We start from the raw sequence: 26,695 nt of genomic DNA, 5'->3' as shown, positions 1-26,695 counted from the left end.
AATGCTTGTATCACACATATATGTTAGTTATGGAGGTCTACTTACATATATGAACTTGTTTTCATGATTAAAAACCTCCTAATCGCTGCAAACGAGCCGATCAAAATATCTCCTCACTGACGCTCTAGTCAGCCGCGCTGTTTCAGACCAAAACCACACCCCTAGAATGTGGACTGTGTTGTGATTGGCCAGCCAACCAGAGCTTTCCCACTGTCCTGTGATTGGCCAGGTACCTGGAAGTGACGTAATAGATAGGCCAGCTCTCAGATACACAGCTCCCCCTCTGGCACGGTGGATGCTCTGGGCTTTAAAGTAGCTTTACACATGCATGGTTCATTTTGTGTTTCAACCCTAATCTAACCCAAAAAATAAAAGAAATCTTAACTTTCAAAAAGCCCTTTGAATTTGCGAAGACCTGCTAAATTGTAGAGATGTTATAGAGATTGTTCACAATCCTGTGCGCACACACACACACAAACTAGTCTGTTTGTGACCCTTCAGTGACATCATCCAATCCAACGCAGTACCTTTACATGTTTAATTATTAAAATTGGTCTATTGAAACACAATAGATTATGACAACAGAGTGTACAAATGAAATAGAAATATTTCCTATTTTCTGCCACTTGTTCTGGAAGATCCATTAAAAAAAAAGAGAGAGAGCGCAAACGGGGAAAAGAACATCAATGAGCAACATACTTCACAATGAACAATCAGAACATTCAATATAACATGTTTCTGGTTTTTTCCTAGACATCTTCACATTAGAAATGAGTTACTCCATTCGTGTGTTTTTTAGTACAAAGCGGAGAGCTGAAATCATTTTCACAGTTCAAAAATCCTTCGCGTAAAATTGAAAGTTTTTTTTTTTAATTCCTCTTTTTCGTCCTCCTCCTCAAAAGTGTCTCCTTTCCGTTACAAAAAAGTTTGTCAGTAAACGACACATCAGGGTTTGTCCAAAGTCATTGGCCATGGTTTTTTTGGGATTTTTCTCGATTGCTGAGATGTGAGGGGGGGGGGCGTATGTGGGACGACTGGCGAGGCTTGTCATGCTCTTATTTTGCGACAGAATCGCCCGGGGTCACAAAAAAAAACAACAACACACAAGCACTTCTGACAGTTGACGGTTGAAGTTGAGTGTTTGTGCAGCCACCATGCAGCCACTCCAACAGCCTCGCTGCCAAAGTCTGCAAAAACTGTCATCGTCATGTTGTTCCTTTTCGGTCACGCAGGAAATAAAAAACAAAAAAAACCAAACAAACAAACAGAAACAACAAAAAAAACCCAGAATAAATATAGAAAAATCCGATATACATACTATAATGTGCAGTCAGAGTACACCGCTTAACTACGTGTTTGTTTTTCAGTCCTTTTTTTTGTTTTCTTTTGTTTCGCTTTCAAAGAGAAAAAAATGGATTTCTAAAATCATGCCTGAAAACTTTTGCTGGAGCAGAGTGTCGACGCGTTTTCCCTCACGAGAGACGAAGAAACACGTCGTGTGAGCGTTATTTAACCTGAGAAACTAGGAGTCAGTCGGAAGGTGCAAATGATGTTCTCCCAAACACACAGTCACTTCTGCGGCTGCATGCACAGCTTTTATGCTTCTTCTTTTTTTGTGCGCGCGCGTGTGTGTGTGTGTGTGAGACTCGCTTTTATTTTTGAATAAGTGAAATGACACGTGAACAATACGGGGTTCAGCGCACATTTAAATCAAGTTTAGACTGTAGAACTGTGACAGTAAAAACTGCTGTTCTCATTAACCATGTGCCTCGAGTGCAATATTTTGTACCATCACTGTGGATTAGAGGGATGAAATTGAATATAGTTTATTTATGGCTGTTACAAGGTATACATTGAGGTTTTAAAGGTAAACACGCGTCGGATGAGGACGCCAGGTTAACAAAGTCCGTAAAAGCTGGGGATCTTGCCAAGTTGGAGTCAAATAGCATAATTATACACTGTATGTTGTTGACTACTGGACTGTACCTGCTACATGACTGCTTCCTTTCTTATTTATTTATCTCGAGATTTATCCCTCTGAGCCATACGAAACCCTTTGTTATTAATTAGCCACTGTCATACCCCCCGAGCGCTAACGAGATACGTTTTTGTGCCATAACCGAACCACATTTCAGTCAGGACGATGACCTTTGTGGCAAAATATGATTTTATACATTTGATGATTGCAATCAGTTGTGTCTGGCACGGCTCTGTCCTGGCACATACGTAATCCACGAGTGGAAAAGGCTCAAGGTCGGGAAATCACGCCTCGTAACCCATCCAGGCGAGGACTCACGGGCCGTCACTGACAACACTTTGACATTAATTTAGATCAGATACAGCAGCGAGAGCAGGTGCCTCGGCGGAGGTAGGCTCGCGACGTGCCTCGCTGTGAAGCAGGAGTCGGCAGGTGCACAATATGAGTTTGCCAATCGATGCAAGATACAAGACGTATTTTGTCATATGCAAAAAAAAAAACTAAAAAGCTGCTTAGACCATGTAATGAAATTCAAACATAATTCAATTTACTAGCATTATATGCATACCAGTATTGCCGATGTTGGACTGAGCTCCACTTTGTGACCGAAACCACGTTTATAAACAGGAAAAAGGTTAACGTCGCCCCCTTGTTCATCACAAGCGGCTCAAACGGTTTTTGTGGTGGACAAATGACTTCATTTTGGTTCCGAAAACTCAAGATGAGTAAGAAACATTGGCAACGTGTGATCCTGGCAACCGGGTTGGCTATAAAATACCCCAAAAAAAAAAAAAGTGTCATCACTCAAACATTTGTGGCACTCACTGCATGAGAACATACAAAAAAAAAAAATGAAACAGCACATTGTTAAACTAATATTCATTCTCTATATTCATGATCGTTGTGTCTGGGTTTTTGACGCTCTGCAGAAGAGTCATAGTTCGCGCTTTGAACGCTTGAATCACGTAGCATTAGAGTTTTCCTAGACTGGAACAACTGTGGCCATAGTAAGTACGCACTCCTCCCCTTTGACCCCTCTACTCCAGTTCCTCACTGTGCTCCATGCTCAGCTCCCTCCTCGCACGTCCCCCGCCGGACATCTGCCTCCCTCGGTCGTCGTCCTCCTCTCCGTCGTCCTCCTCGTCATCCTCCTCCATCCCCTCCTCCTCCTCCTCCTCCTCCTCTTCCTCGTCGTCCTCCTCGGTGCCGTCCATGGAGTCGTCGGCGCCCAGCATGGCCTGCTGCATGGCCAGAGTGGCCGAGTCTGAGGACAGGGACTGAAGGCTGTCCATACTCAGTGGGTCTGAGGGAAGAAGAAGAAGAAGAAGAAGAAGAAGGAAGAGACACAAAGAGGGTGAATACTAAAAAATAGGACTGTTTAAATGAAATTAAATGTTTAAATGTTCATGACAGTTAAATGAGATGTTTTAGAGTTGAATTTCACACAGTTTTCAACACATGCACAGATAAAGATAAGTTTTTTTTTTTATCCTTCTATCATCTCATACTCTTTGTTCTTCACATCCTCTCCAATAAATATGGGAAGTGACAACAGTGCCACCTAGCGGCGAAAGAGAAGACTGCGCTGGCGTTCCTCAGCGCATGTGTTGAAACGACATGAAATAAAACCTCTGCGTTTGTTTTATTGCAGAGTTGCCATACTGTCAGAGTTTCCCGTTTGAGATCTGTGCGTCTGGAGGACGCCCGCCACGATGGAGTCGGGCCAGAAGCGCTGCGTGGGACGGTGCTGGGACTTCATCTTCTTGGCTTTGGGAGACGGGTCCGGGTTACTGGCGTCCAGCATCGGCTGGAGGATGCGCCGGCGAGCGTTGATGAACCTAGGTCGTGGATACAGACGGTGAAAGATGATCATTTGCTGTGAAAGGCTTTGTAGGTCAATGAAGTTTGAGTATCTGTACTGAAACTGGTCTCTAATGTACTAGTGGTATGTGACCATGAGATGGCGCCACATTACAAGCAAACCTGAGGAGCTCCAGTGTTTTAAGGCCCAATTCAAGTGAAGCCTCCCCTCATATTTCTACTGCAGTAACATGAAGTGTTGTCCACAAGGGGTGGTTGTTATCATAGCTGCGGCGATGCTGCATCAGCATCTTACCAGTTGTTCACTTGCAAAAGGGTTAGATTTGTCTGTGCAGCGATCTGTCTTTTCTCGTCTTCTGTCGGGTACGGGTGCTGGAAGAAGGGGGGAGAGAGAGAGAGAGAGAGAGAGAGAGAAAAAGACGGACACACCTGAGTATTTTCACTCGTGCGTAAAACACACACATGCATATATGCACGTTTATATACGTAGGGCTGGGTACGGGCCAAAAGGCTCATCTGAGGTAAAAGCATTCAACGTGATTACATGTGTTAAACCTCAACTGCATAAACATGATAAAAAAAAAAACTCCTGTTTTATTTATTGACAGGGAGGAAAATCACAATTCTATTGCCCAGCCCTACTTACACGCACGCACACATGCACCCACGCCATCTCACCATGAGATGCTGAAAGAGCCAGGAGCGCATGATGTTGGTGGCATGCTTGGGCAGGACCCCCCTCTTATTTTTGGACTTCTTGTCTTCACTGTCCAACAGAGATGACAGGTCCAGGTTTACCTTCACGACAGACACCAAGAGTGGAGGCAGAACAAAAATCAAATCAAAGCAAAGGAAAGAAAAGAAAAGAAAAGCAAAAAAAACAAAAAAGGAAGGAGAAAGACGCTGCTTAGTTATTGTTGCCACAGAAACAAATGCGAGACTACCAATTACCTATCGTCTTGTCAGTGGCAAGGGCAGAAACACCTCCTCAAGTGTCACCATGGTAACTGAGTTTGAGTAATGATACTTAAAATATGAAGGAAAAAAAAAAGCACCCTTGACTTGTGTGGAAACACAAGAGGGTCAGAGGCGGTCTGTTTTGGTGCTTCAGCGAGTTCAAAGACGGGCGGGCGAGGGTCGGAAGCCTTGAGGGCAAAGGTTTGGTGGTGAATAAGTGAGGAGCGGCTACAGAGTGTGGCTGTGTTTGTGTTTTTCCTTTGTAACGACCTCGGCAAGTCTTTTTGTGTTTAGTGAGAGTGTGGCTGACGAAGGACGAGAAGATGTTTGATTTTTGACAGCCTGTAGTGTGTGTGTTTATATCTTTGTGAGGTCCAAAAGAAATGCAAAGCCCCATCTTTGATGACTTTAAAGGGCTTTTTCTGGCTTAATGCCTGGTTTTAGGGTTAGGGTTAAGGTTAGTCACTTAGTTGTGAGGGTTAACCCTTAGAACACAGAGCATTTCAGCTGCTTTTTCCCCCATTACTATGTTAAAACATACAGTATATATACAAGCTATAAGAATGTACAATAAAGAGTGTCTTTTTTTTCCTAGGCAATCTGATAAAAAAAATTTAATTTATATATACTATACTATATAAAGACCCTTGAAAAATGCAAAAAATACTCATAATGTTTGAAATAGGGATTGAATTTGTGAAATTTGGAAGGACGTCACAGTTTAAAGTTCACTCGACTCGTTTTTATGAACAAAAAGAAGAGAAAATCTGTCTCATTTTGTCACTTCTGCACAATTAGTGCCACTTTATACCACTTTTAAAGCCTGACTATGTGACCTTTAAACACACAGCCCCGGGATGTCCATATAAGGAGTTGTGTTTTATCCCCACGGCAATTTACCAAGGGTTAAAGTCAGAGTAAGGGGGCACCGGTGTGGTCCTCACTAAGCTAGGAAAACAAGTTTGCGTGTGTCTGTGTGTCACATGACTGAGAGGTATTTGCCGAGGCTTAAAAACATATGAAAATGTTCCGCGCAATAATCACGCCAGTATATATATGTAATAACAACACACATCCACATTCATGCTCCCCCAGTTTCCGGGGGAGAGTGAGGATGAATTCATTAATTCGCTCACAAGTGGGATTACTCGCCGGGGCAAGTGACAGGGCCGCGTTCAATTCCCGGCACACGTGTAGCGACGCTCCGCCTCGGCCGAGTGCCAACTATTCACCGAGGCCCCCCCCGCCTTGACAGAGTCAGGGACCGAGTTAGCTGCCTGAACGTGAGCCGCTCTCCAGGCCCACAACTGCAGGATGCTGCTGGATGTAAGGAGGTGTCACGGCCATGAAGAAGTAACGCTATTTTTGTTTTATGATGACACTACATGTATACTTAAGGACAGGCACCAGGCTAAAAAGACGATAGTTGGTTTCCGGGCGATTGCTCTAACAGAGAAATATCTGGCTGTAATTCATCAGCTATTACAGCATCTTTCATTTGAAAGAGGGACTTTTCCATGAACGTGGAACACGAGGAGCATATTGCTATAAGTGACGCTACAGCGATGGTAGTTTTACTTTGAATTAAAGGCAATTTAAAGGGTGTATTCAAGAAAAGAGAAGAAAGAAAGTGAGAGTATGTGACAAATAAGAAAAAAATGAACTTTCAAATGTCAAGTAGGGAATTCCAGAGTGAAATCAGTACAACATTTTACTGACTAAAATATCAATATGTGGCGCCAACATATTTATGATCATATGCAACAAGTCAGGACAACTATTATATAGCGTCTAAAGTGTCCAGAAAATAGTTTTTTCTAGTGAAACATTTCTTTTTATTATCTTCCGCTGTATGTTTTATATCGCATTACATTCAGTGACACTTGCTGTTACTCATGTTTCCTTGCAAATGGCACCAATAATCGCGCTTTCCGTTCTGCGCGCAGCGAAACAAAGACGTTCAGACTCTTAAAAAGCTCCAGTGTCCTGTGAGCTGACCTCACAACGGCTCAAGTGCCCAAAGTTCCCTGCGTCTGGAGGAGGAGGGGTTTCTGCTCTTGATAGGCCGAAAAAAAACACAAGTCCTGAAGGTTTTAGACGGCAATAGTTATCTCCCACATAGATTCCAAAGATATTATAGCCGGGTGCTTGATTCAGAAATTGTCACAATTTGATTTTGATTCTTAGGTTTTTTAAAAAACCGACTCATGAATAAAACATGGATGCATAGATTTGATTGCAGAGCAGTTTCCTCTGCTTTATGTCAAAGAGAAAGAAAATCACACTTAATCAAAAGCAGTTAGCGAGGGGAAAGAGACACGGCACGAGAGAGAGAGAGAGGGTGAAAGACAGCCACGCTCCACTGAGGTGCCGCATATTACAGCGCTCGCCCTCTCTGCTCGCGGCACGAGCAGCACCTTTGCGCTACGACACGTGTCTTATCAAGCTCCCTCTTCCGCTCCGGGGCGCTACAATCTAAAACATCCCCGAGTATGCGCCTTGGATTCAGTCGCAGTATCGGGGAAGAATGTAAACAGCTGCAACATCTCTGTTGTCAACACAATAAAACAATAACGTTTTTAAAGGACACATGACTAAGCATTTCTAATATCTGAGGGGTGGAGCAAATGTTCAATTTCCCCTATACTGAAGGGAAAGTGACCCTCAGTCACCCCCGCCGACGCACCGTGGCCCTCAGCGACGTAGGCACTCTGATTAGCAGCGATGGGCACGAGGCACAATTATCTCCACAACAACCTCCGCTCAAAGAGAGAAGACTAAAAGCAAAAAATGTGTCCTTGTGTCATAAAAAAATCCAATTCCAGGCATTCATGTGGGGTTGTATGCCCTAAACCCTTTTCATGGGGAGGAGATAAAACACTTGTGAGCATAATATTTCCTGTCCATAATACTCCACTCTCCTCCTCGGGAGTCAAGGAGGTTGTCGAACAATACTGTACAACGTGCGCTTAACGTCCGATTAAATCCCTCACATTTGATCCATAAATGAAGTTATTTAGCGATTTAGCGAATGACATCCGTCAAAACCGCCGCTCGTACATGACAGTGAGATGTCAGTCCCCACACACACACACACACACGCATAATGGGAATAAACAATTTCCATTTTGTGCCTCAGCGGGGGGTCGTGTTCAGACAGAGACAATGAAAAGGGCGCCCAGGGGCATTCTGGGAGATGGAGAGAGGCCCCCGTTTAATAAGAACAAACTGAGTCAGTGGGTGGTGAGGGCACGGTGAAGGGAATGTGTTGTGGAAAGTGTCGGGCCAAAGCATCAGCAGCCCGGCGGCATTACCTGTGAGTTCTGAATCTGGATGGTTCCCGGCGGCAGCGCCTGCGTTAACACTTGCCCTTGTGATGTCACCATAGCAACCGGCTGGTACAGGGTCCCACCTGAAGGGATAATTTGCCATCATGAGTATCAAGTGGGTTTTTTCGGCAGCGGCTGGCAGAGCACAATCGCGCGCAGCCACCAGAGCTTTCCTCACTTCCTGCCAGCCCCTCGAATAAAAAAACAGGCAAACAAGAAAGTAGATGATTCAATTCAAGGTGCATTAGTTCCCTTTAACCCAGGAAAAAAAGAAGATGAAGAAGCCAGAGTGTTTTGGCTGACGGCTTAATTAAGCTTGATCAAGACGCTCTTATCACAGTCTGTTTGAGCTCGGCGTGTGTCGTGATCAAAGACAGGGGCATTGATTTATTTTGCGTTAAAAGGGATTTCCGGAGGACAGGATTAACATTCCAGTGTAGAGGCTTGACATTAAAAGAACCTAGCAGCCATGTAGAGTCTCTGATACACGTGTGCATTAAACATGAGTCACTGTCGCCGTGACATAGACTGACATTTGATGTCAGACGGTCATGTCCGAATGCTGCGTAAACAAAATGCTAACATACGTATTGTTTAACCCTTAGAACACAGAGCATTTAGGCTGCTTGTATCCATTACTATGTTAAAATGTACAGTATGTATGCAATGCAGAGTGTCTCATATCCTTTTTTTCCAGCATAAACCTAGACAATCTGATCAAATAAATTATATATATATGTATATATATATATATATATATAGTATATATTGACCAACTATATAAACACACCAGAGCAAAAAGTACTCCAAATGCTTAAAATCGATGATTGAACAAAAATGAAACATAAAATGGTCAATTTGGTGATTTCTGCACAATTGCAGCTACTTTATATCACTAACTAAAATTGTGATATAAAATTAATCATAACTTAGACTCAACAACACATAAGACACATTTTTTAAAGCCTGAACATGTGACCTATAAATCCTTACTGTGTATATTCTGCTAATTGTCTATAACGTACATTCTATTTTAACAAATTTTTTAAAGTCTAAGTGTTAATATCTTTACTGTCTTGCTGCTGAAACAATGTAAATTTCCCCACTGCGGGACAAATAAAGGACTATCTTATCTTATCTTGTCTTATAAACCCCGCCCCCCCCCCAGGATGTCCATATAAGGAGTTGTGTATTATCCCCAAAAGTGCACCTGAGCACTCAGGGTTAAGATCAAATTTAAGTTCACAGTACATATTAAGTATATACTTACTGCATCATTTCTTGCCGTATTTGTCAGCCTATGTGTGACTGTATCTGACTGTTGTGGTTTTTATTGTGAAACTGGTTTGTTTGCTAAATTCAGACCAACTCAGCTTTGTGTGTTTGTGTTGTATAAAATCTGATCTGGGCTACATTAGCATCTCCGTTGTGTGTCTAACCCTTAGAAGTGGAATTTAATGTCATATATCTATTGGCAGCATTCATTTTGGAAAACAAAACCGTCCCAAAATAGAACTTTGAGGGACCCCACAGGTCAGACTCCAACACTTTCTCCCTCACTTTTTTCTTGCTGTACTCGTACTCGTGCTGTCTCTCACTTCTGTTGCTGGCAAAGCTCCACCACCACCCCAGCCTCCATCTTTGTAGACCAGAGATCAGCAGATTCAAAATGTTTTTCCAAGTCTTGCTTAAGCTGGCTCTTGTACGAGGATTTCCTGCATCGCACTCAATGTTTGGCTGAGCATTCTGCTTGGCGAATTCTAGGGAGTATCATCTAAAGAGTGGAGCCATCAGTGCCAAGTGTCAGCGTATTTCCATTTCTCGCAATAAATGGTTTGATTATGACGAGCATGTTCCTGACTGATACCTGATTCTTTTCTAAATATCCTAGCTGCTGCTGCTGCTGCTTGTTTTATGTAAAAGCTTCTGTGTCCAATGAGTGTTTTCCTGTTGCCAAATTCATGATTTTGCACCAAGATGTTGTGTTTTATATGTGGAAACAATTAGCGTCTCAAGTTGTGTTATATCATTACATATTTAGAAGTGATAAAACCAACAGACTATAAGTATTGCCTCAATCTGGATAGGTGTCATTAGTCCAATATCTCATAACTAAATTAGTCCACTTAATAAAAGACCGGGTCCCCTCTCTAGAAACAGCATTAATCTGTAATCTGCTACCACCTGCCATGATAATTCTATCACGCATCCAGACAAGATAATCTCCATTGACAAAAGCACTGTGCCGTGTATTCTGTACTGTATATAACACTGGAGAGAGGGAAAAGGGTGCATTGTGAAAAGCAAGAGTATTAATGGAAACTTGAAAAATCATATTGTGACTTTTTAATGAGGAAGCTCCGCAGACTGTAAAATGAAACTGCTCGTCAGAGCAGAACAGCCTGAACTAATACCAGTCTCATGGATGTCAGACGTATCACCGAGTTTATTTCAAATCAAAGTTTAAAAAGTCTCTACTTGCACTTAGAAACTAACACAAGGCAATCAGAATCTCATGGCAGTTTTGAATGTTTTTGTGCATGTGTCATCGTAGGCTTACCCGAAACTACTTGAGAGTTGATGGTAGTCATGGCGACGTTGCCTTGTTGCAGACCCCCGGTGGGCACCACAATCCCTGAGGGGTTAACAGAGCTGGAGACAGAGGTCATGGATGGAGAGGAGGTCTGAATTAGTTCCTGGGGGGGATCACAGAGAGACACTAGTGAGCAAACGTGAAGAGGGACGACTATTGTTTGTGTTTCGGAAAAGCAAAATTAACGTGGTGATGAATCACACTTGGGATGTTGTTGGGAAGTACTACTCTGAGCGGGATATGGTAAAAAAAACTGTAAAATCCTGACCTGCTGCATGCTGAGACTGGTGTGCGTCGGAGAATAGGGTCCTCCCAGGTCGTTACGCAGAAGGTTGTCGCTGTGCATCTTGGTCTTCAGGCAGGTGATGTAGCGGTTGCAGAAATCCTTGCAGAGCTCATTGACCTTCTCTAATTCCAGGAGGTGGATCCTCAACACCTGAATGGCCTTCACCATCTGAGGGACGCAGACAAACCAAAAATACAAAACTCAATTCTCTCAATAACGATTAACTATGAAGGTGTTTTGTGGAAGAATACAGCTATTACAACCCTTAAAATTGCCCTTAAGGAGAAACCAATGAGTAGTTTAAATCACGATTGATTCAATTTAGAATCTTTTGAAGTGGCAAACACATACAATTCATTGAACAATGTTAGTCATGTGTGCCAAATCATAATTTTACAACAAAAAGAATTGAAGAGTATTAAGAGATTTTATATCGTTTGTTTTTAAATCTATCAGCTCTACACACACTCAAACACACACTGCCGACATTGGTTGAAAGTAAGTGCTGCAGAAGTTTCCTCTGGGAGTTTTGTGATGTGTGTGTGTGTGTGTGTTTTACAGACGGACAGCCGGGAAGTTGCAGAGGGACAGAGGAAATATTACTCTGCTCTGACGTTTTCAAATAATAATAAAAATAATAATAAAAAAAATAAAAATGGATGAAATAAATGCAGGGGTCAAGAGAGGAGCTTCCAGAATATTAGAGGAGGTAGACGACACTGACCATCAATAGACCATTTCATTGGAGTTGCGTTGCTAGGAAACAGCTTGGAGCCAGGGTTATAGTTTGGCATGTAATAATAATAATAACAATAATAATAATAATAATGATAACAATATTAATATTTGTACTACTACTAATAATAATAATATTTATACTACTAATAATAATAATGATGATCCAACGGCTACTTGTATCCATTTATGTGCATTAGGCGAGTTAATAAATATTTATTTATTTCCTTTTTTGAATTTTAATTTAAAGGCTCACATTTTGTGCTGTGTCCTGTTTTGAGAGGCTCTACTCCCAAGCATTTTATTTCTCTCTCTTATAGCATTAGCTCAGAGAACACTGCATCCACTAAGATAGATAGATAGATAGATAGATAGATAGATAGATAGATAGATAGATAGATAGATAGATAGATAGATAGATACAAGGGGAGGTGTGGGCTTATATGAAATAGAAAGGGAGGCATCTCTGCTGCTCTGTCATTGTCTTCTTTAATTTTCTGATTTAAATTTTAAATGTGTAGGTTTCTTGAAATCTGTGTGTGTTTGTAAGTTTTGGTGAATTGTGTTGTTGAAGATGCCACTATTCTGGTCGTTTGGTCTCCACGAACAGTAACAATGTAACAAGAAGCCACTATTCCTTCAAAATACTGAACAAGCTGTATTTTGGGGGGCATTGAAATGAACTTCTGAAACCTTTTTGTGGGTGCATCTTTGGGTTTTAAGTCACACTACAGCCTGTTTACAGCTGTCTCGCTACACTAGCATAATGTCGATTCAATTTTAATTCAAGTTCTCCGATTTCTTTCAGCTTCTCAAAATGTGGTTTCTCAACCAAGACGTTTGAGAACATGATTTCTACATGCGCTCACGCTTTATGGACCAAGCGATTACTCACTGATTATGAAAATAATCGTTAGTCGCAGCTCTATATCAAATAATCAAACAAATCATTTCCCTGTGTGTGGTGTCAGACTGTTGCTGGGCAACACAAGATCCAAACACTGCTGTGTTGACAGAGTCATGTGGAGCGGATGCACTTAATGAGCACTGTGTGAACTCAACGCCAATGACTGTGACAATGGCTTGAGTGGAATGGGACTTTTGTTAATACGTCAGACAGTTTTAAACATCCCTCTATTGCGAGTGTTCGCTCAGTGACATGTGTCTGTCCTTGTCAGAGGAAGGGGAACTCACCAAGTTGTCCAGCTCTGGGTCTTCGCTGAAAAAGGGCTTGTGTTCTCGCTCCTGCTGGTGCACAAAGTTCTCAATGTCCACATCAAAGCTGGCAGACGTGATGCATTCAGAGCCCTGTGTCGCCTGCTCACATTTCTCAAACAACAATGCCAGCAGGGGGAACAGTGGATGTCTGAGGAGAGAAGAGACACAGAGAGACACAGAGATTGACTCCAGTATGAAATCAATGAGCGTGCATTAGATGTAACTGTTGGCACACATTAAGCAGAGACTGGAGCATCGGATTAACATTTCAACTACAGTTCTGCAGTTGATTTGTTTTATTCTTTTGGCACAGCAACTAAATGGCTCTCCTTCATATTAACCTCAGCTGGTGAGCTCCCACATGTAAGAAAAACTTGAGATATGAGGGCCCTCGTTGATTTTAAAAGGCTTAAATGACACCATTTTGTTTTTTGTTTTGCTGTTTTAACATTCTGCAGACTTTACATTAGGGCTGTGCAATGAACTTAAACTTGTGTGGTTTCAATTTGTTGCAAAGTGATCAAACGCTTTTATTTTGAAAGTAACGCTTTTAATGCTGTAACGGAGTATAACTTCCTGTCCCACCCATAAATATGGCATAAATATCTGTATTAGCTTTGCTATTTTGTACTCACATTAGGACAAGAATGATAACTCGATAAATCGATTCTTAATCGATGACTAAATTAATTGTCCAAGAGTTTTTTTTAAATAATTAAAACGTTCTTTGAATTCTCAGCTGCTTAAATGCGACTATTTTCTGGATTCTTTGCTCCACTTAACAAAGAAATCATTAAAACTGAATAATTTCGGTTTGTGGACAAAACAAGACGTTTGACAACGTCGTCATTTTCAAGTTTGGGAAACACCGGTCAACATTTTCTGGACCAAACAACGAATCAATGAATGGAGAAAATAATTCAGTTGCAGCCCTACTTTATAATATTAGTCAGTCTTCAAGAGAAACCGACTTGGACTGAATAATAAACCTCTGGTGAATGTCTGATGTGATCTTATATAAACACGTCTCTGGCTCTCCCACCATTATCTCTGCAAAGACCCGTTTCTGCACTAGAGAGAAGAATTTCAAGCTCCAGTACGAGCTCGTCTCTGAAGCACGTCCGCGGTCCTCACTGTGCTTTTAATAAGTGCGACGGCTCTGTGACATTCCTCTAAAGGACACGCTGAACATATAGGCACATGTTTCTGCAAGAGATCAGAGAAAAAGCATCTTTAAGTGGATAGGAAACGGTCCAGCGGTGGCGCTAAGGCTTCACAGTGTCACCTACGTTGTTAACATCTGCCTTTTATAGAGAATGTCACTCACATAAGGTGTGTGTGTGTGTGTGTCCCCCCCAGATACACTGTGCAATGGTCCATGTTGCACCCGCTGCGTGTGGTAGACGCCAAAGTGATGGAACATTTCCACTTGAAAGAAAGCCGCTGCCCTAATGACCGGGCTGACAGAACTCGATGATAAGTTGGCAGGAAGATTGACTTTCAGTGTTCTAAACCTAACCACATTTATAACAAGGGGGACTGTTTTCCTCGCCGTTATTCACCTCATTCACCGCGGAAGCCGCCGTGCTTTCACACAAACACTCAACCACTAGTTAACACATGAAGACGACCACGGACCTGGATGACTGAGAACCTTCACAGAAGCAGTGGGACAGAAAGTTGAGACATTTGATTTGTTGAGTTTCATCCACAGGCCATTCAAATCCTTTTTTCTTTCTCTGTCTGACTCATTTAACATGTGACAGACAACAATTTCTGTTGTGCTTTTTCCTTTTTTCTTTTTAGGGAGCAGGCAGTTGTTGCCGATAATGAAGTGGCGACGTTTTCTTATGCAAAGCAGGTGTAATAGAACAGCCAATAGGAGTGTCCTTTCACTCTCTGAGCTGCCCTGTGATTGGTCATTGCCTTCCGTGACAGGCTAGATTTTTTTTTAAGACTGGAAACAGAGCTGCAAGTGGGGCAAAGGAGTTGGGTTCCTCGCTTAAATCACTTGACGTATATTGTTCTGAAACGTTGTAACAGAATGAATGATTGTTGGAAAAACGCCTATCTATTTTTCTAACAAATGTTATTTTAAATATGTTTTATACCAACATGTATGCTTGTGTACAACTACAGTGTCTCTTTTCTAAATAAAACTTTTTGTTTTTCCTTCATTTTAAATTGTTAATACACTATTTTAACACAGATAATGAAGGTTATTGTGGGGAAAAATGGGCAAAAGAACATACTCTAGCCCTTTTAATGAAAAAAAAAGTCCAGACAGACAAAGGTTAAAAGGGTTCTAATAATCTAATAATAGCAGGTGATTGTCTGGTTGTACTTCCAACACTGGGTAAATAATGGTTTCATCATTTTAAAATAATAAGTCTAATTTATCTTTCATTTGGCGCTTGATTGTAGCTGTTTGTTTGATAATGACCATCAACTGGAGGTCTTTTTTTTTTTTAATTTTCACCTCCCACAGAGTCATTGTCATGGTGAGGGTATATTGCACTGGCATGGAGGCAGACTGGGCCCCTGCTCAGGCTCTAACCCATGGCTCTCATTTGCAGCCTTTAATAGTCGTCTATATTATACTATAATCTGCCTGATCCCAATTTAATGCCGCTCCCTGAACCAGACGTGGCAGGAATACCAAACAGGGCGGGGAATCACATGTGGAGTGGAGAGCTTCTGCCTTGTCTGTTTAATGTGTACTTGTGGTCGGGTGGAGGAGAATGTGGCTGGGGTAAAGTGGGGATTTGGTGGGGTGGTGGGGGGGCTATAACTGAGAACAAACAGGGTCACTCTCATCACTGCAGATGGCGTCTTAACAAGTTATTTACTCACACATTGTGTGTTGTTTTTACGACGGAAAGAGATTCATTCTGCCAATGAGGCGGCATCATTAAACGTCACACATTGCATATTTTTTTTCGCGCGAGTGTTTACGTCCATAAACGCGGAAGAACGCGGCGCGGCACTCCACTACACTCTACCCCGCCCGGCGACGAGTCGACAAAAGTGACACTTTCGAGTCGTGAAACAAGTTGATCTGTGTCATAAACGCGACATCACGCGGACATTAAAAAAAAAAAAAAAAGAAGAAGGAAAAGCACAGCGCAATTAACCCGTCTATTCATAGACATCTGCTGTCAAGGAGATGTGGCGCGGCAGGGCCTGAGGACACAGGGGCATTGTGGGTAAAGCTACAGACTTTATGACAGGTGCATACAACACTCGCAACATATGCATTATGAAACACAAATAACCCGAGCGATAAAACAAACCATTTTTGCAATTAAACGTGGCAGTTGACGCGACAACAGAACGCGTCATGGTGAATAAAACGAGCATCAAGCTGTTTCATAAACAAAGAGGATGAAGGCTCTGCTATATGTCAAAATAAAAGCTTATGGCCCACAACGTCTGGTTCACATCACACAAAAAAAAGGATTGGTTAAATCAGAATAAGAAAATTAGAGCCAATGTCAGTGATGAGATTGCCAGATTCATAGTCTGATGTTTGTATGAATTATGAATGTGTAATTAGGCGAGACAAGTCATCTCAGACGGGCTCTCTCTTTTCTATTTAACTCAAATTTACGGCTAAACTGAAGCATGAATTTGGCAACATGGACGCCAAACAGTGACTGGATGTGAAGCCAGACACAGTCCATCAATCGACAGCGATGATGTCCAGAATCCAAATATCCAACGTCCAAATATGTCTCTGTATCTCAGCAGGTGATTTTGTAAACACACCATTAAAGTGTTTTAAAGAAGGAGTGGAAACTCTTGAAAGCATAAGGAAAAGGCAAACGTTAAGAATCAGCCTTCCTTCATTTTTTAGCTAGAAGACAATATGTGGACTTTTGAAACAACATGTTTGAGATTAGCTGTAATGCTGGTGTATTCGGGGAAATCTAATCACTTACCCTGTGCTCCACTGCTATCGGAGCCAGGTTTTGGAATAAATCATGTAAAAGGCTAACGCTATCAGGGCTACGAGGGTTGACACGAGGCAATGTCTTCCCTTGATGACATGCCACTGAGCACAGTGAGACCTCGCCAACTTGGAGTGGAGGTAAAAGCCCCTCGCCTTGGGCACTTTCTGTGACCTTTACACAGGAAGTCGGGATTAAGGTAGATGGGGTGTGAAAAGGCATGCATTTTTATGAACGAGAACATAGCCGGATGTATCTGCCCGTATGTGTGTGTATGTGAGAGAGAGAGTGTGTTTTCCACTCTTCCACTACCTCCTCCCACCACACTGAGCTCTCCCATGTTGGCTGCCAAAAGCGGCAGGTTCTATCTGCAGTGCGACGGAGTGGAGATGGCCGACTGGGGGATCATTACAAGGGCCATAAAAGAGCGATTTACAGGACGGCCAGTGAGTGGAGTCAGCACGGTCCCCGACGAAAAGCCCAAAATGGAGAATCAGAGACCAGCAGGGAATGTGATGACTTAAACATGAAGGTGAGGGACGTGGCAGCTTTAGTGGCATCTGGTTTATGGTCAGTGAATCCTGGGCCGAGGAGGGAAATAAGGTGCAGCTCGATTTTTTTGATGTTTGATTAGAGAGTGCACTTCGGAAGAGGTAAAAGTAGACAAGCCGCCGCGGTTAAAAAACCAACACCTGAAAGCACACAGCTGTAAAGTCACATTTGATCATATCCAGTGACAGTTATTGTGCTGCAATACTTGCGTATATTTTTTGTTAAATTCATTTCCAAAGTTTAAAGGCTACCAGTAGCAGAACTGAAGCCACACATCATATGATCCGTCACATATACTGGTCATGCACGCGCTGGTGTTAACAGGAAGCGAATTGTGGACTCCTTGCAGAAAAAGAACACAAAAAAAAGCAGCAGTTGACATAAATCTTCATTCATTCTACGGATGTACTAACTCCAGAATTGTGTGGATATTAGGTACAGACTTGAAAAGAAAATGTTTGCTTTTTCTGGTTAAATAAAATTCAGCTTTTTTTCTAAGCCTCGACCAACTCTTCAAGGAGATGCTTATCTGGTGTTTCAACCACTAAATGCACCACTGTGTTCACCTGCCAACGCTCTGACTGTGTATGCCCGCTGTTTGCTCTTGAGTGGCTGGAGTACAGTGGCCTTTCACAGCTTTTTTTAGTTCAAAGAAATCTGCCTGCTGTGGCAAAAGAAAAGTACACTACGAGATGAACAAAATAAACAACGGGCTGAAAAATAACTATAAAGCTCCATAAAGCAGAATTCAGGTGAGATGAGTCTCTGTAGGATTACTGCCAGAGATTCACATATCAGACAGTTTTAGTTCACATCAGAGCAGTAGAATGAAGTAGAACTACTTCACTACTGTACTTAAGTACAAAAACTTGATGATGGGAGAACTCAATTGACACCATTGATTTAGCTGCAAACTAGCTAACGTAGTTCCTTTGCGCCATAAATTGATTTGGCATTTTTCTGCATTAAACTTTGTCTCATTAGCCAAGATAAAAAAAAAAACAATCAATCAATCAATCAACAATCAATATTAGCCTGGATGGTATAGTTTTTTCCCCCGTCATCATTAATATCACAGTCAGTTTGAACATCATATTCTAATTCAGCATTAATCAAGGACCTTTAACTAGATCCAACTAAAAATGGGAATTTGAAACAATCTCATCATATTAATTTGCCGAGATAAGATTGTGTGATTTGATTAAAGGCTCCCAGAACAGCCACTGAATGGACCTATGGTAGTGCGACGTGTTGTTTCTTTCAATCTCAGCTCACGAATGAACCCTTGAAATTTCAGTTGCCGGTGTTTTTGTTTTCTGTCGAACCTGCAGATGCAGGACTGTGCACGAAAAGAAGCCAGAATCACGGCAGCACACGGAATGTGACACGTCCGCCTGTTTTCGCAGTAATCTGGCCACCAAAGGGGTTCAGCAAGGGGGAGCGTGGTTAGAGAGAGGGAGAAAAAGAGAGGAGGGGAGATGGAGTTCCCGCCCCTTCCTTGCTCTGCCCCCCCACTGTTTGCAGGCCTGCTGTACCCACGTATATTAGCAGCCAGTTTGTGGTGGAGCCCCGCTGGGTTGGCTCCCAACAAGGCCCCTGTTTCCTCGGGCTACATGTCTGAAGCACACACCCGGTGTACAGCAGCATGCTCGTACTTGAACACATGAGCCACCGACACAATCTGAATAAAACCAGTCTCCTTTTCAAACTTTCCCTTTCACTCTCTATCTGGTCATAAATTTCTCTTCTCTCCGAGGGTCCATCCAGGCTGTAAGTCTTTGGTTTGTACAAAATCTCCATGTGCCTGTGGAGGATTCTGCCTCCTGTTCAAAGCAGGTGCGCAGAGATAACATTATCTCTTATATATATATATATATATATATATATATATATATATATATACAGTAATATACAGTACTGTCCAAAGATCTCAAAGCACCACTCGCTTTGTGGTTTTCTGTAATAGACTTTTTTCATAGCAGATATTGTTCGACATAAAATAGTAGGACTGTCAGCAGTTGTTTACGATGGACCAGAATATGGGAGAACAGCTCTGCGAACCAGGACATATAGCAGCAGTGACAATTGGGACATTGTATTGTAGCTTTTTTTATTTTTTTGGACTGATAAATAGTCCAAAATAAACATTCACCATTGTGTATGCAGCAGCAGCAGCAGCTACACTGGTTACAACAGCTACAGCTACAACTTTCGCACTTACTCTACTTTCTCTTTCTCCAGCTTTCTCCAACCAGCACATTCTGTCTTGGCAGATCTGAGTGTAATTTGCTCTTTTACCTGCCGCTGCAGCTGCCTCTTAAACTATCAGGGAAGAGAAAGACTGTCGGTGCAATTTTGTAATGCAAAAATGCAGCTTCCACATGCGGACGGGAGGGATGGAAGAGTGGAAGTCAAGAGGAACGCAGTCGCACCAGTACGACATCACACTACATATCTTGCTGATGCAGACTGTTGGGCACAGCACGTCTGTCAAGTAAAGGTACTGTTCTCTGTCGAGATGCAAGTCTTAACCAGGGCTTGGCCATTCAAACCGTGCCGTATTGTACCAAACCTAACCTGTACCATGATGGAAACGCTGCAAAAGGAAAAGCAACCGCACATCCTTGATAGAAATCAGATATTAGATGTTTTCACTTAGGTATTGCCTAAAGGCCTGTACATACGCTGCAGGCATGGAGGAATGTGTTCTTGTTCTCGAGGTGGCAAGAACAAGAAGAAAGTTAGTTCTGGTCAGGACATTTCACACTTGACGAGAAACTCAAGGGCAGAACTCCTGCAGAAGTCACGCCCACTTCAAATTTCTGTCCAATCATGAAATAGTGGTAGAGCAAGCCACAAGAGCTTCCAAAACGAGAAAATAATGATGTCATTTTTTCCTAGGAGCCCTGGGAGAGAGAGCAAATCTCTCTGTTCCTGCTTGTATTTGCAGGCCTTAACTGATATCTGTATTTCACCTCAGGGCAGGGATGCCAGCAGCCACATACACCACAATTTGATCTCGAGTGGGCCGGATCAGTCAAGTAATAGCATAATAACCTATTAACAACAAGCACTCAAAATGTTTCCTGTTGTGTTACATTAAATTAAAGTATCTTTTACCAAAGCAACCTGAATTTTAGGGCCGGATCGGACTCACTGGTGGGCCGGTTCTGGGCCGGGGGCCACACGTTTGACACCCCTGCTTTAGGGGGTGTCATGCAGCATTGAACCTCCGCATTGCATCACCATTGAACCTCTACATAAAGGCATAGAAACACCAACAACAAGAAAGCTTTATGGCAGCGCATTGATTTGCATTCGGAAAAAAAACAAAAACAGTTTACTTCATTTATATCCCAAGTCAAGTGGTTCCGACACTCGCATAAACTCTGAAAGACACAGCTTCTAATAAAACTGCTTGAGCTCTGACACATCCAGCATATGACGGCAACAGAGCAACACAATGCACTGACCTGCTAAATGGTGAAGGTGGCGGCCTGTTTTTTAAGCGGTGAGAAGACGGTGAGTGTCTTTCCACTGCTGGAGGAGCGGCACAGTGGTCGATGACGCACTGACGCATTACGGCAGCAAGGATAAACAGACTTTATGGTGCATTACGGAGGCAGACAAACACATAGGCGAGCACAAATGTGGCTAATGCTGTCTTTGGATGTGTCAAATTGAAAGCCTTCCCTCCCGTTGCGTACGGCATGAGAGGTATTCAAATTTCTTTTCACTGCTTTTATTCCATTAACAACAAGTGCACATACAAGCATAAACACACCCAAGGCTGAATAAATTCGTCTATTTATTGTAGTGTGGGGAACTGTTAGCATGACAGCATGTTAACCTTCCCACAGATGCAGACAAACCCTTAAATCCAGTCTCAATGCAAAATACCCAGGCTGACCAGCATGAGAGAGGCTTTCAGCAAAGACCCACTATGGAGAGGAGTGAATGATAATATGCACCATACAGGGCTCTGCACTGCAACACTGGCATCTTTGTAAAAGTATCCCATCACTCTCCAAAACACAGAAAAATAACAATTTTATTTCTCGAATTTGGATGCAAAGAAAATACTTCAGAATAGTATCTGGCAAATATTATAAACTAAGTTGTTCCATAAGCTGCATATAAGGTTTTGTTACTCTTGAAGAAAAGGTGGTTGTTAAAAAGGAGACTGTAAAGAAGAGGTTGTGTGTGACTAGCTCCGTAATAGTGCCCTCTCTGGAATAGTTTAACATTCAATGAATATTAATATTTTTGGTGAATATCAATATTTCTGTATGAAGAAATACTGCCTGTGAGGATGTACTAAGGAATCGATTTTTTTCTTACAGTGGGTTCTGATTCTGATTAGTGATTCTGGTAAGTGAGCAGTACATTCAAGCAGGAATAGTCTTAAAATTGGTAACTAAGTAACCAAGGAACTCAAGTATCTCTTAAAACCATACTTTCAAAAATAGCGATCAATTATTTATCAAATTTAACAATCAAACTGCAGTTGGTTTAGAAAACAGTTTCCAACCAATGTTTTGAGATCACACCAGATGCGAAAAACTTATTTATTGATTTCTTTGCCCAGCTCTTTCTGTTATTTTTTGTTCTTTAGGTTGCGTTATAGCATCTGGATGCAAGAACAAGGGAATAAAAACAGCCTCTCTCTCTCTCTGAACTACATTGTTATTGGTCAATTTCTCATGTCGCGGCTAGATTTTGCCAAACAGATCCTAGAGGGGTTACAGGAGTCCAGGATTTACATTATGAATACTGAATGGTTATTGTGAAATTAATGCTCAATTGCCAAAAATATGCTAAGATATAATGAAGATATTTATTCTTCACATTTAATAATGTTGTATTAACGCTTAGTGCACCCGTGGTAACTTGCAGTGGGAGTAATACACAACTCCTTATATGGACATCCTGGGGGTGTGTCTTTATAGGTCACATATCCAGGCTTTCAAAAAAGTTCCTTATGTGTTCTTGAGTCAAAGTTATGATTCATTTTATATTGCATTTTTTGGTGGTGATATTAAGTACCAGTGATTGTGCATTTTTGTTCATAAAAAGGAACAAAGCGGATTTTGAACTGTTGTATTTCCAAATTTCACAATTTATTTGGGATCTTTTTGACCAGCTGTGTTTATACAGTTGGTGAATTTTTTTTTTTTTAATCAGATTGTCTAGATAGTGCTGAAAAAAAGGATATAAGACACAATATGTGCAATATTCTGACCACACACACATTCATTGAATGTGACAAAATCCCTTACCCTGTCTTTAATCAGAGAAACAATTATGATTACAGCTTACAACAGCACTTCCTGCTAAAGACGGTCGTTCTACCTGAGACAAGGACACATTCATGTTCTTTAAAACATAAAAATAAGAAAAACTATTATATTGTCTCTTTCAATTAAGAGCATGTTTTTTACGTCTCTGAACTGAGTCAGCCGCCATCAACTGTGAACACATCCGTGAGCTGAAAAACAAAACCCTCACCAGCTTTTTAATAAGATGCATAGAATCCAGGGGGATCTTTATAGTAAATGCCACAACTCATTAGGCTAATTACCCTATCACACATTTACTCCGCTGCTAATAACAAAGTAGGCAGAAAGGCAGATCGAGGGAGAGAGGAAAGCACACATCTCCTCATAAAGTTGGCATTCTAGCAATTAGTGAAAAGAAACATTAAAGCCCACACACACACACACACACACATGCTTCTCAAGCGAAAAATAATTAAAGAGAAATGGTAGATATTCTCTGTGCTTTTCTCTTTTCAAAGTCTACAGCCCCCATATGAGCACTGCTTAGAAGCTGGCGAGATCAAACTTTCGGTTGAAATAAAAGCGTTATTTGTGGCTTTTTGGATAATTTGACTCACTGTGGGGGACGACGACTTGTGAAGTCAAACTTAATTGTGTTTTATAACACGGTAACAAGGTGTGTTTAGTCACCGGCGCCTCGACTAGACAAAAATAATTTCCAGAATCCCAGTCTGCGCCGCCTCATCTCAAAACAGAACAGCGAGGATTTCACTTTGGAGCTGCAAATAGTCACATCGACAGCACGCGCTGGTGAAGCCTCGGCTCTTGTCGCTCCCCGGGCCCGGTGCCGCCACTGACACCGTTGATCACCACATTTTAATTGGCCATCACACACATTTACAGACTCAGCTGACTCTATATTCTCCGTAGCGCCATTTAGCACTCCCGCGTCCCTGTTGTGTCACATAAAGACACCGGTGATGTGCAGCCGCATTTGCTCCCTGTAAAAGTGAAACGGCGGAGACTCTGATACTCTTTAAAACGTGGTTTAGTCGACAGACATATTTGAACTCTGCACTGCACGTATTACAGCAAATATGTTGTTAAAGGGGTAAAAAACCATAACGTAACTCGTGAAATAAATTTGACTTGTTATAGTTATTACTACCGAGACTGTATTATGGACAATATTGTGTTTTTTATATCTGGAGGACAGCACAGACCAGACAATGTCTTCTACAACATGAAGTGTGGGTGGTCAGTGTCTTGCCCAAGGACTTTTTTGTTAACTTCCTCTCTGTTGCTGCCATAAGCATTTTTCTTCTCCTTCTTCCTTCTTGCTACCTCGGCTCATGAACCTTTTAGGGTGTGTGTGTGTGTGTGTGTGTGTGTGTGTGTGTGGGGGTTAATAGCTTAACCTCATGAGAAGAGAGGACAACCTTCCTTGCGGAGTTCTGGCTTCGAACTGTTTAACGTGCTGTGATTGTTCCAAAAGTTTCTCCTTGGGTTCCCCTGAGACCGAGCCATCCACGTCACAGAGAAAAACAATCTAGATTATGGAGGTATTTAACAGATAGCATAGTACCTGTTACCAGGTATGTTTTTTAGCACCTGCTCGGGCGAGGTTCCAAGCGAGCTGAGGCGATACTATGTGTGACGTCGCCAGACTGCCGGCCACTGAGTGGTTAGAGCAACTAATACGCATTAACCACGCCCACTTCAAATGTCTGGCCAATCAAACAACAGTTGTCAGGCACCGTGTGTCAAGAACATGCAGCAAGAACTTCCAGACGAGGACATAACAACGTCATTCTTGTATGTACAGGCCTTAAGGATGAGGTGGGAGAGAGAATCGTACGTCACTCGCACTCAGCCGCAGCTGAAAGAGGTGTGGCTTTCTGCGTGGACGGTAATAACCTTATTGAAAATAGTGCGAGCATGTAACAGTGGGATAGAGCACGTGCAAGCAAACACGACGCCAGCACCCCTGCGTGCTAATCTACAATGTAGTGTAACACTATTTTAGAGATCTCTTAGAATACAATACAAAGCCATTACTATCATTGTATGAGACAACAACATAATTAGTGGTGGACTCTTACGAAAACTGGTGCAATAGAAAGAAAGCTTCCAGCACACACAATAATAAATACCAACAGTAAAAGTATTATGAGCAGGACAAATTAGAAAAGAGCAGAGCACCACAGTCCACATAATTAATGGGAAACCCTGGGTCAGTTTGTGAAAAGGCTGCTGAGTTAACTCGAGTGCAGATGTTAGAGTTAACGTGTACAAGAGGTGCTATCAGAGGAGTCTCAACAACTTGTGGCATAACTCATATGGCAAAAAGACTCATGGAGAGAGATTTAATTGAAAGATCGTCCAAACACAATAAACAGCAGCTTGCCTCATTTATGGCTGGATTAAAGTGCTGCTGTTGTAATTGTTGCCTTCGGAAAAAAAACAACATTATTGCCACATCAATTCTGCTAGACTTCAACTATTTGGATTTGCGAGACAGAAATGTGCTATAGTCAAAAAAGCCACTCTGCGGTCGTAAAACTGTGAGAATTCAAAGGGCCGTTTCATCGAAATGACAGATTAAATCACCGTTTGTGTCTGTTTATCCGCATCATAACTATACCAGACTTTGTTCTGCCAGCGTGCACTAAATTCATGCAACAGCACAATTATTCCTCCAATCTAAACAACCTCACAAGTGACTGACGACTCCTGGCTACAAACCATTAAAGTGCACCAATGACAGGTGGACTGAACATTAGTTGTCTGGGTTATAACAATAAACATAATTGTATAGGTTTGCACAAGTAAACTACTTAGCTAGGGTTAGGATGTGGAGCAAATTTGGTGTTCAGCACACGTCAACATATAGACTAAAGGAGCCGGGGATCAAACTGCCGAGCCTCTAATTATATATTACAATCAAGTAATGCTAACTTTTCAAATAGCAATTTTAACATAATATCTCATATCATCTTGATGAAAATAATTCCATGCATTGTTGGGGAACTTCTTCTACATGCACATAACCTTAAAGGCCGTGGTATACTTCCCAACGTGCAACGCGCAGGCTTAGTGTGCAGCCCAGATTTTGGAACCCTAACCTGAACCATCACAAATAAATACCTAACCCTAAACTAAACACTAATGTCCTCACTCCGAATACTTTTCTTTTTTTTTTTAGTTCTCACAAAGCAACAAATACAAGACACACACACACACACACACACACACACACACACACACACACACACACTGGTTTCCACCACTTCATAGGACATTGCTTTGACTTAAAATGTAGCAATTTACATTAGTGGGACTTGATTTTTGTCCCCATAAGGAAGATAAGTCTCCATAATGTGACTGTATAAACAGACTTAGGTCCCCACAACATGAGGAATACCAGTTGCACACACACACACACACACGTGACATATTGCATTGCTTACATGGCTGTTCCATATAAGCAAATTAAATAATGTCAAAGCCTTTTTTTACAGTCGTTTGTGTTGAGAACTTTTTCTCTGTTGTCTCTTCTGTTCCGGGAGGAAACAAAAAAAAAAAACATGCAGGTGGAAGGAAGGAGGGGTGGGGCTTGATTTGCTGATCTAAAATCCCACTCCCAGCCCCCATACCAAGCTGCTTCAAACATGGCTGCTCACATCAAAGGCTGCCTTGTATCTCAGAGGAGCCGCTAAGGACGTTACAGAAGCTCGCCTCCGGCCTGAGCGCAGGGGCTCGCGCCTCCTCCGACAGCAGCGGCGGATACCCCGCGGGTGGAACCCGAGGAGGTGGCGACCGGTGGCCCGCCGTAGTCTGCAGTGTCATAGTTGTTGGACGGGGCCGCGCCAGACAGTGTGCAGCAGTTTGTGTCTCGTTTGGCTTAACAAAACTAGGTAGTTGTTGGTGTGCAGCCAATACGCCATGCAGGAGATCGCCCAGCACGATAAAAGTGCCTGTATTTTGAATAATTTAC

The 26,695-nt window shown here is 42.1% G+C and overlaps 1 protein-coding gene across 2 annotated transcripts in view; it reads right to left on the bottom strand.

Annotated features, from left to right (window-relative positions):
* Positions 1-524: 524 nt before the first annotated feature.
* pknox2 (pbx/knotted 1 homeobox 2) overlaps positions 525-26,695 on the bottom strand; it is an 81,321-nt gene continuing 55,150 nt past the window's right edge. For both annotated transcript variants that reach the window (XM_044042527.1, XM_044042529.1), the window contains 8 exons: positions 12,894-13,065; positions 10,947-11,132; positions 10,646-10,781; positions 8,071-8,168; positions 4,478-4,597; positions 4,095-4,171; positions 3,641-3,816; positions 525-3,281 (listed from right to left, as the gene is read on the bottom strand). In XM_044042527.1, coding sequence (XP_043898462.1) covers positions 3,016-3,281; positions 3,641-3,816; positions 4,095-4,171; positions 4,478-4,597; positions 8,071-8,168; positions 10,646-10,781; positions 10,947-11,132; positions 12,894-13,065 — 1,231 coding nt within the window. In that variant the 3' untranslated portion in view covers positions 525-3,015. The remainder of the gene's footprint in view (positions 3,282-3,640; positions 3,817-4,094; positions 4,172-4,477; positions 4,598-8,070; positions 8,169-10,645; positions 10,782-10,946; positions 11,133-12,893; positions 13,066-26,695) is intronic.

Source organism: Solea senegalensis, linkage group LG13, assembly GCF_019176455.1.
Source record: "Solea senegalensis isolate Sse05_10M linkage group LG13, IFAPA_SoseM_1, whole genome shotgun sequence".
Lineage (NCBI taxonomy): Eukaryota > Metazoa > Chordata > Actinopteri > Pleuronectiformes > Soleidae > Solea > Solea senegalensis.
The sequence above is the reverse complement of the archived record's forward strand: the minus strand, read 5'-3'. Positions and strand labels throughout refer to the sequence as shown.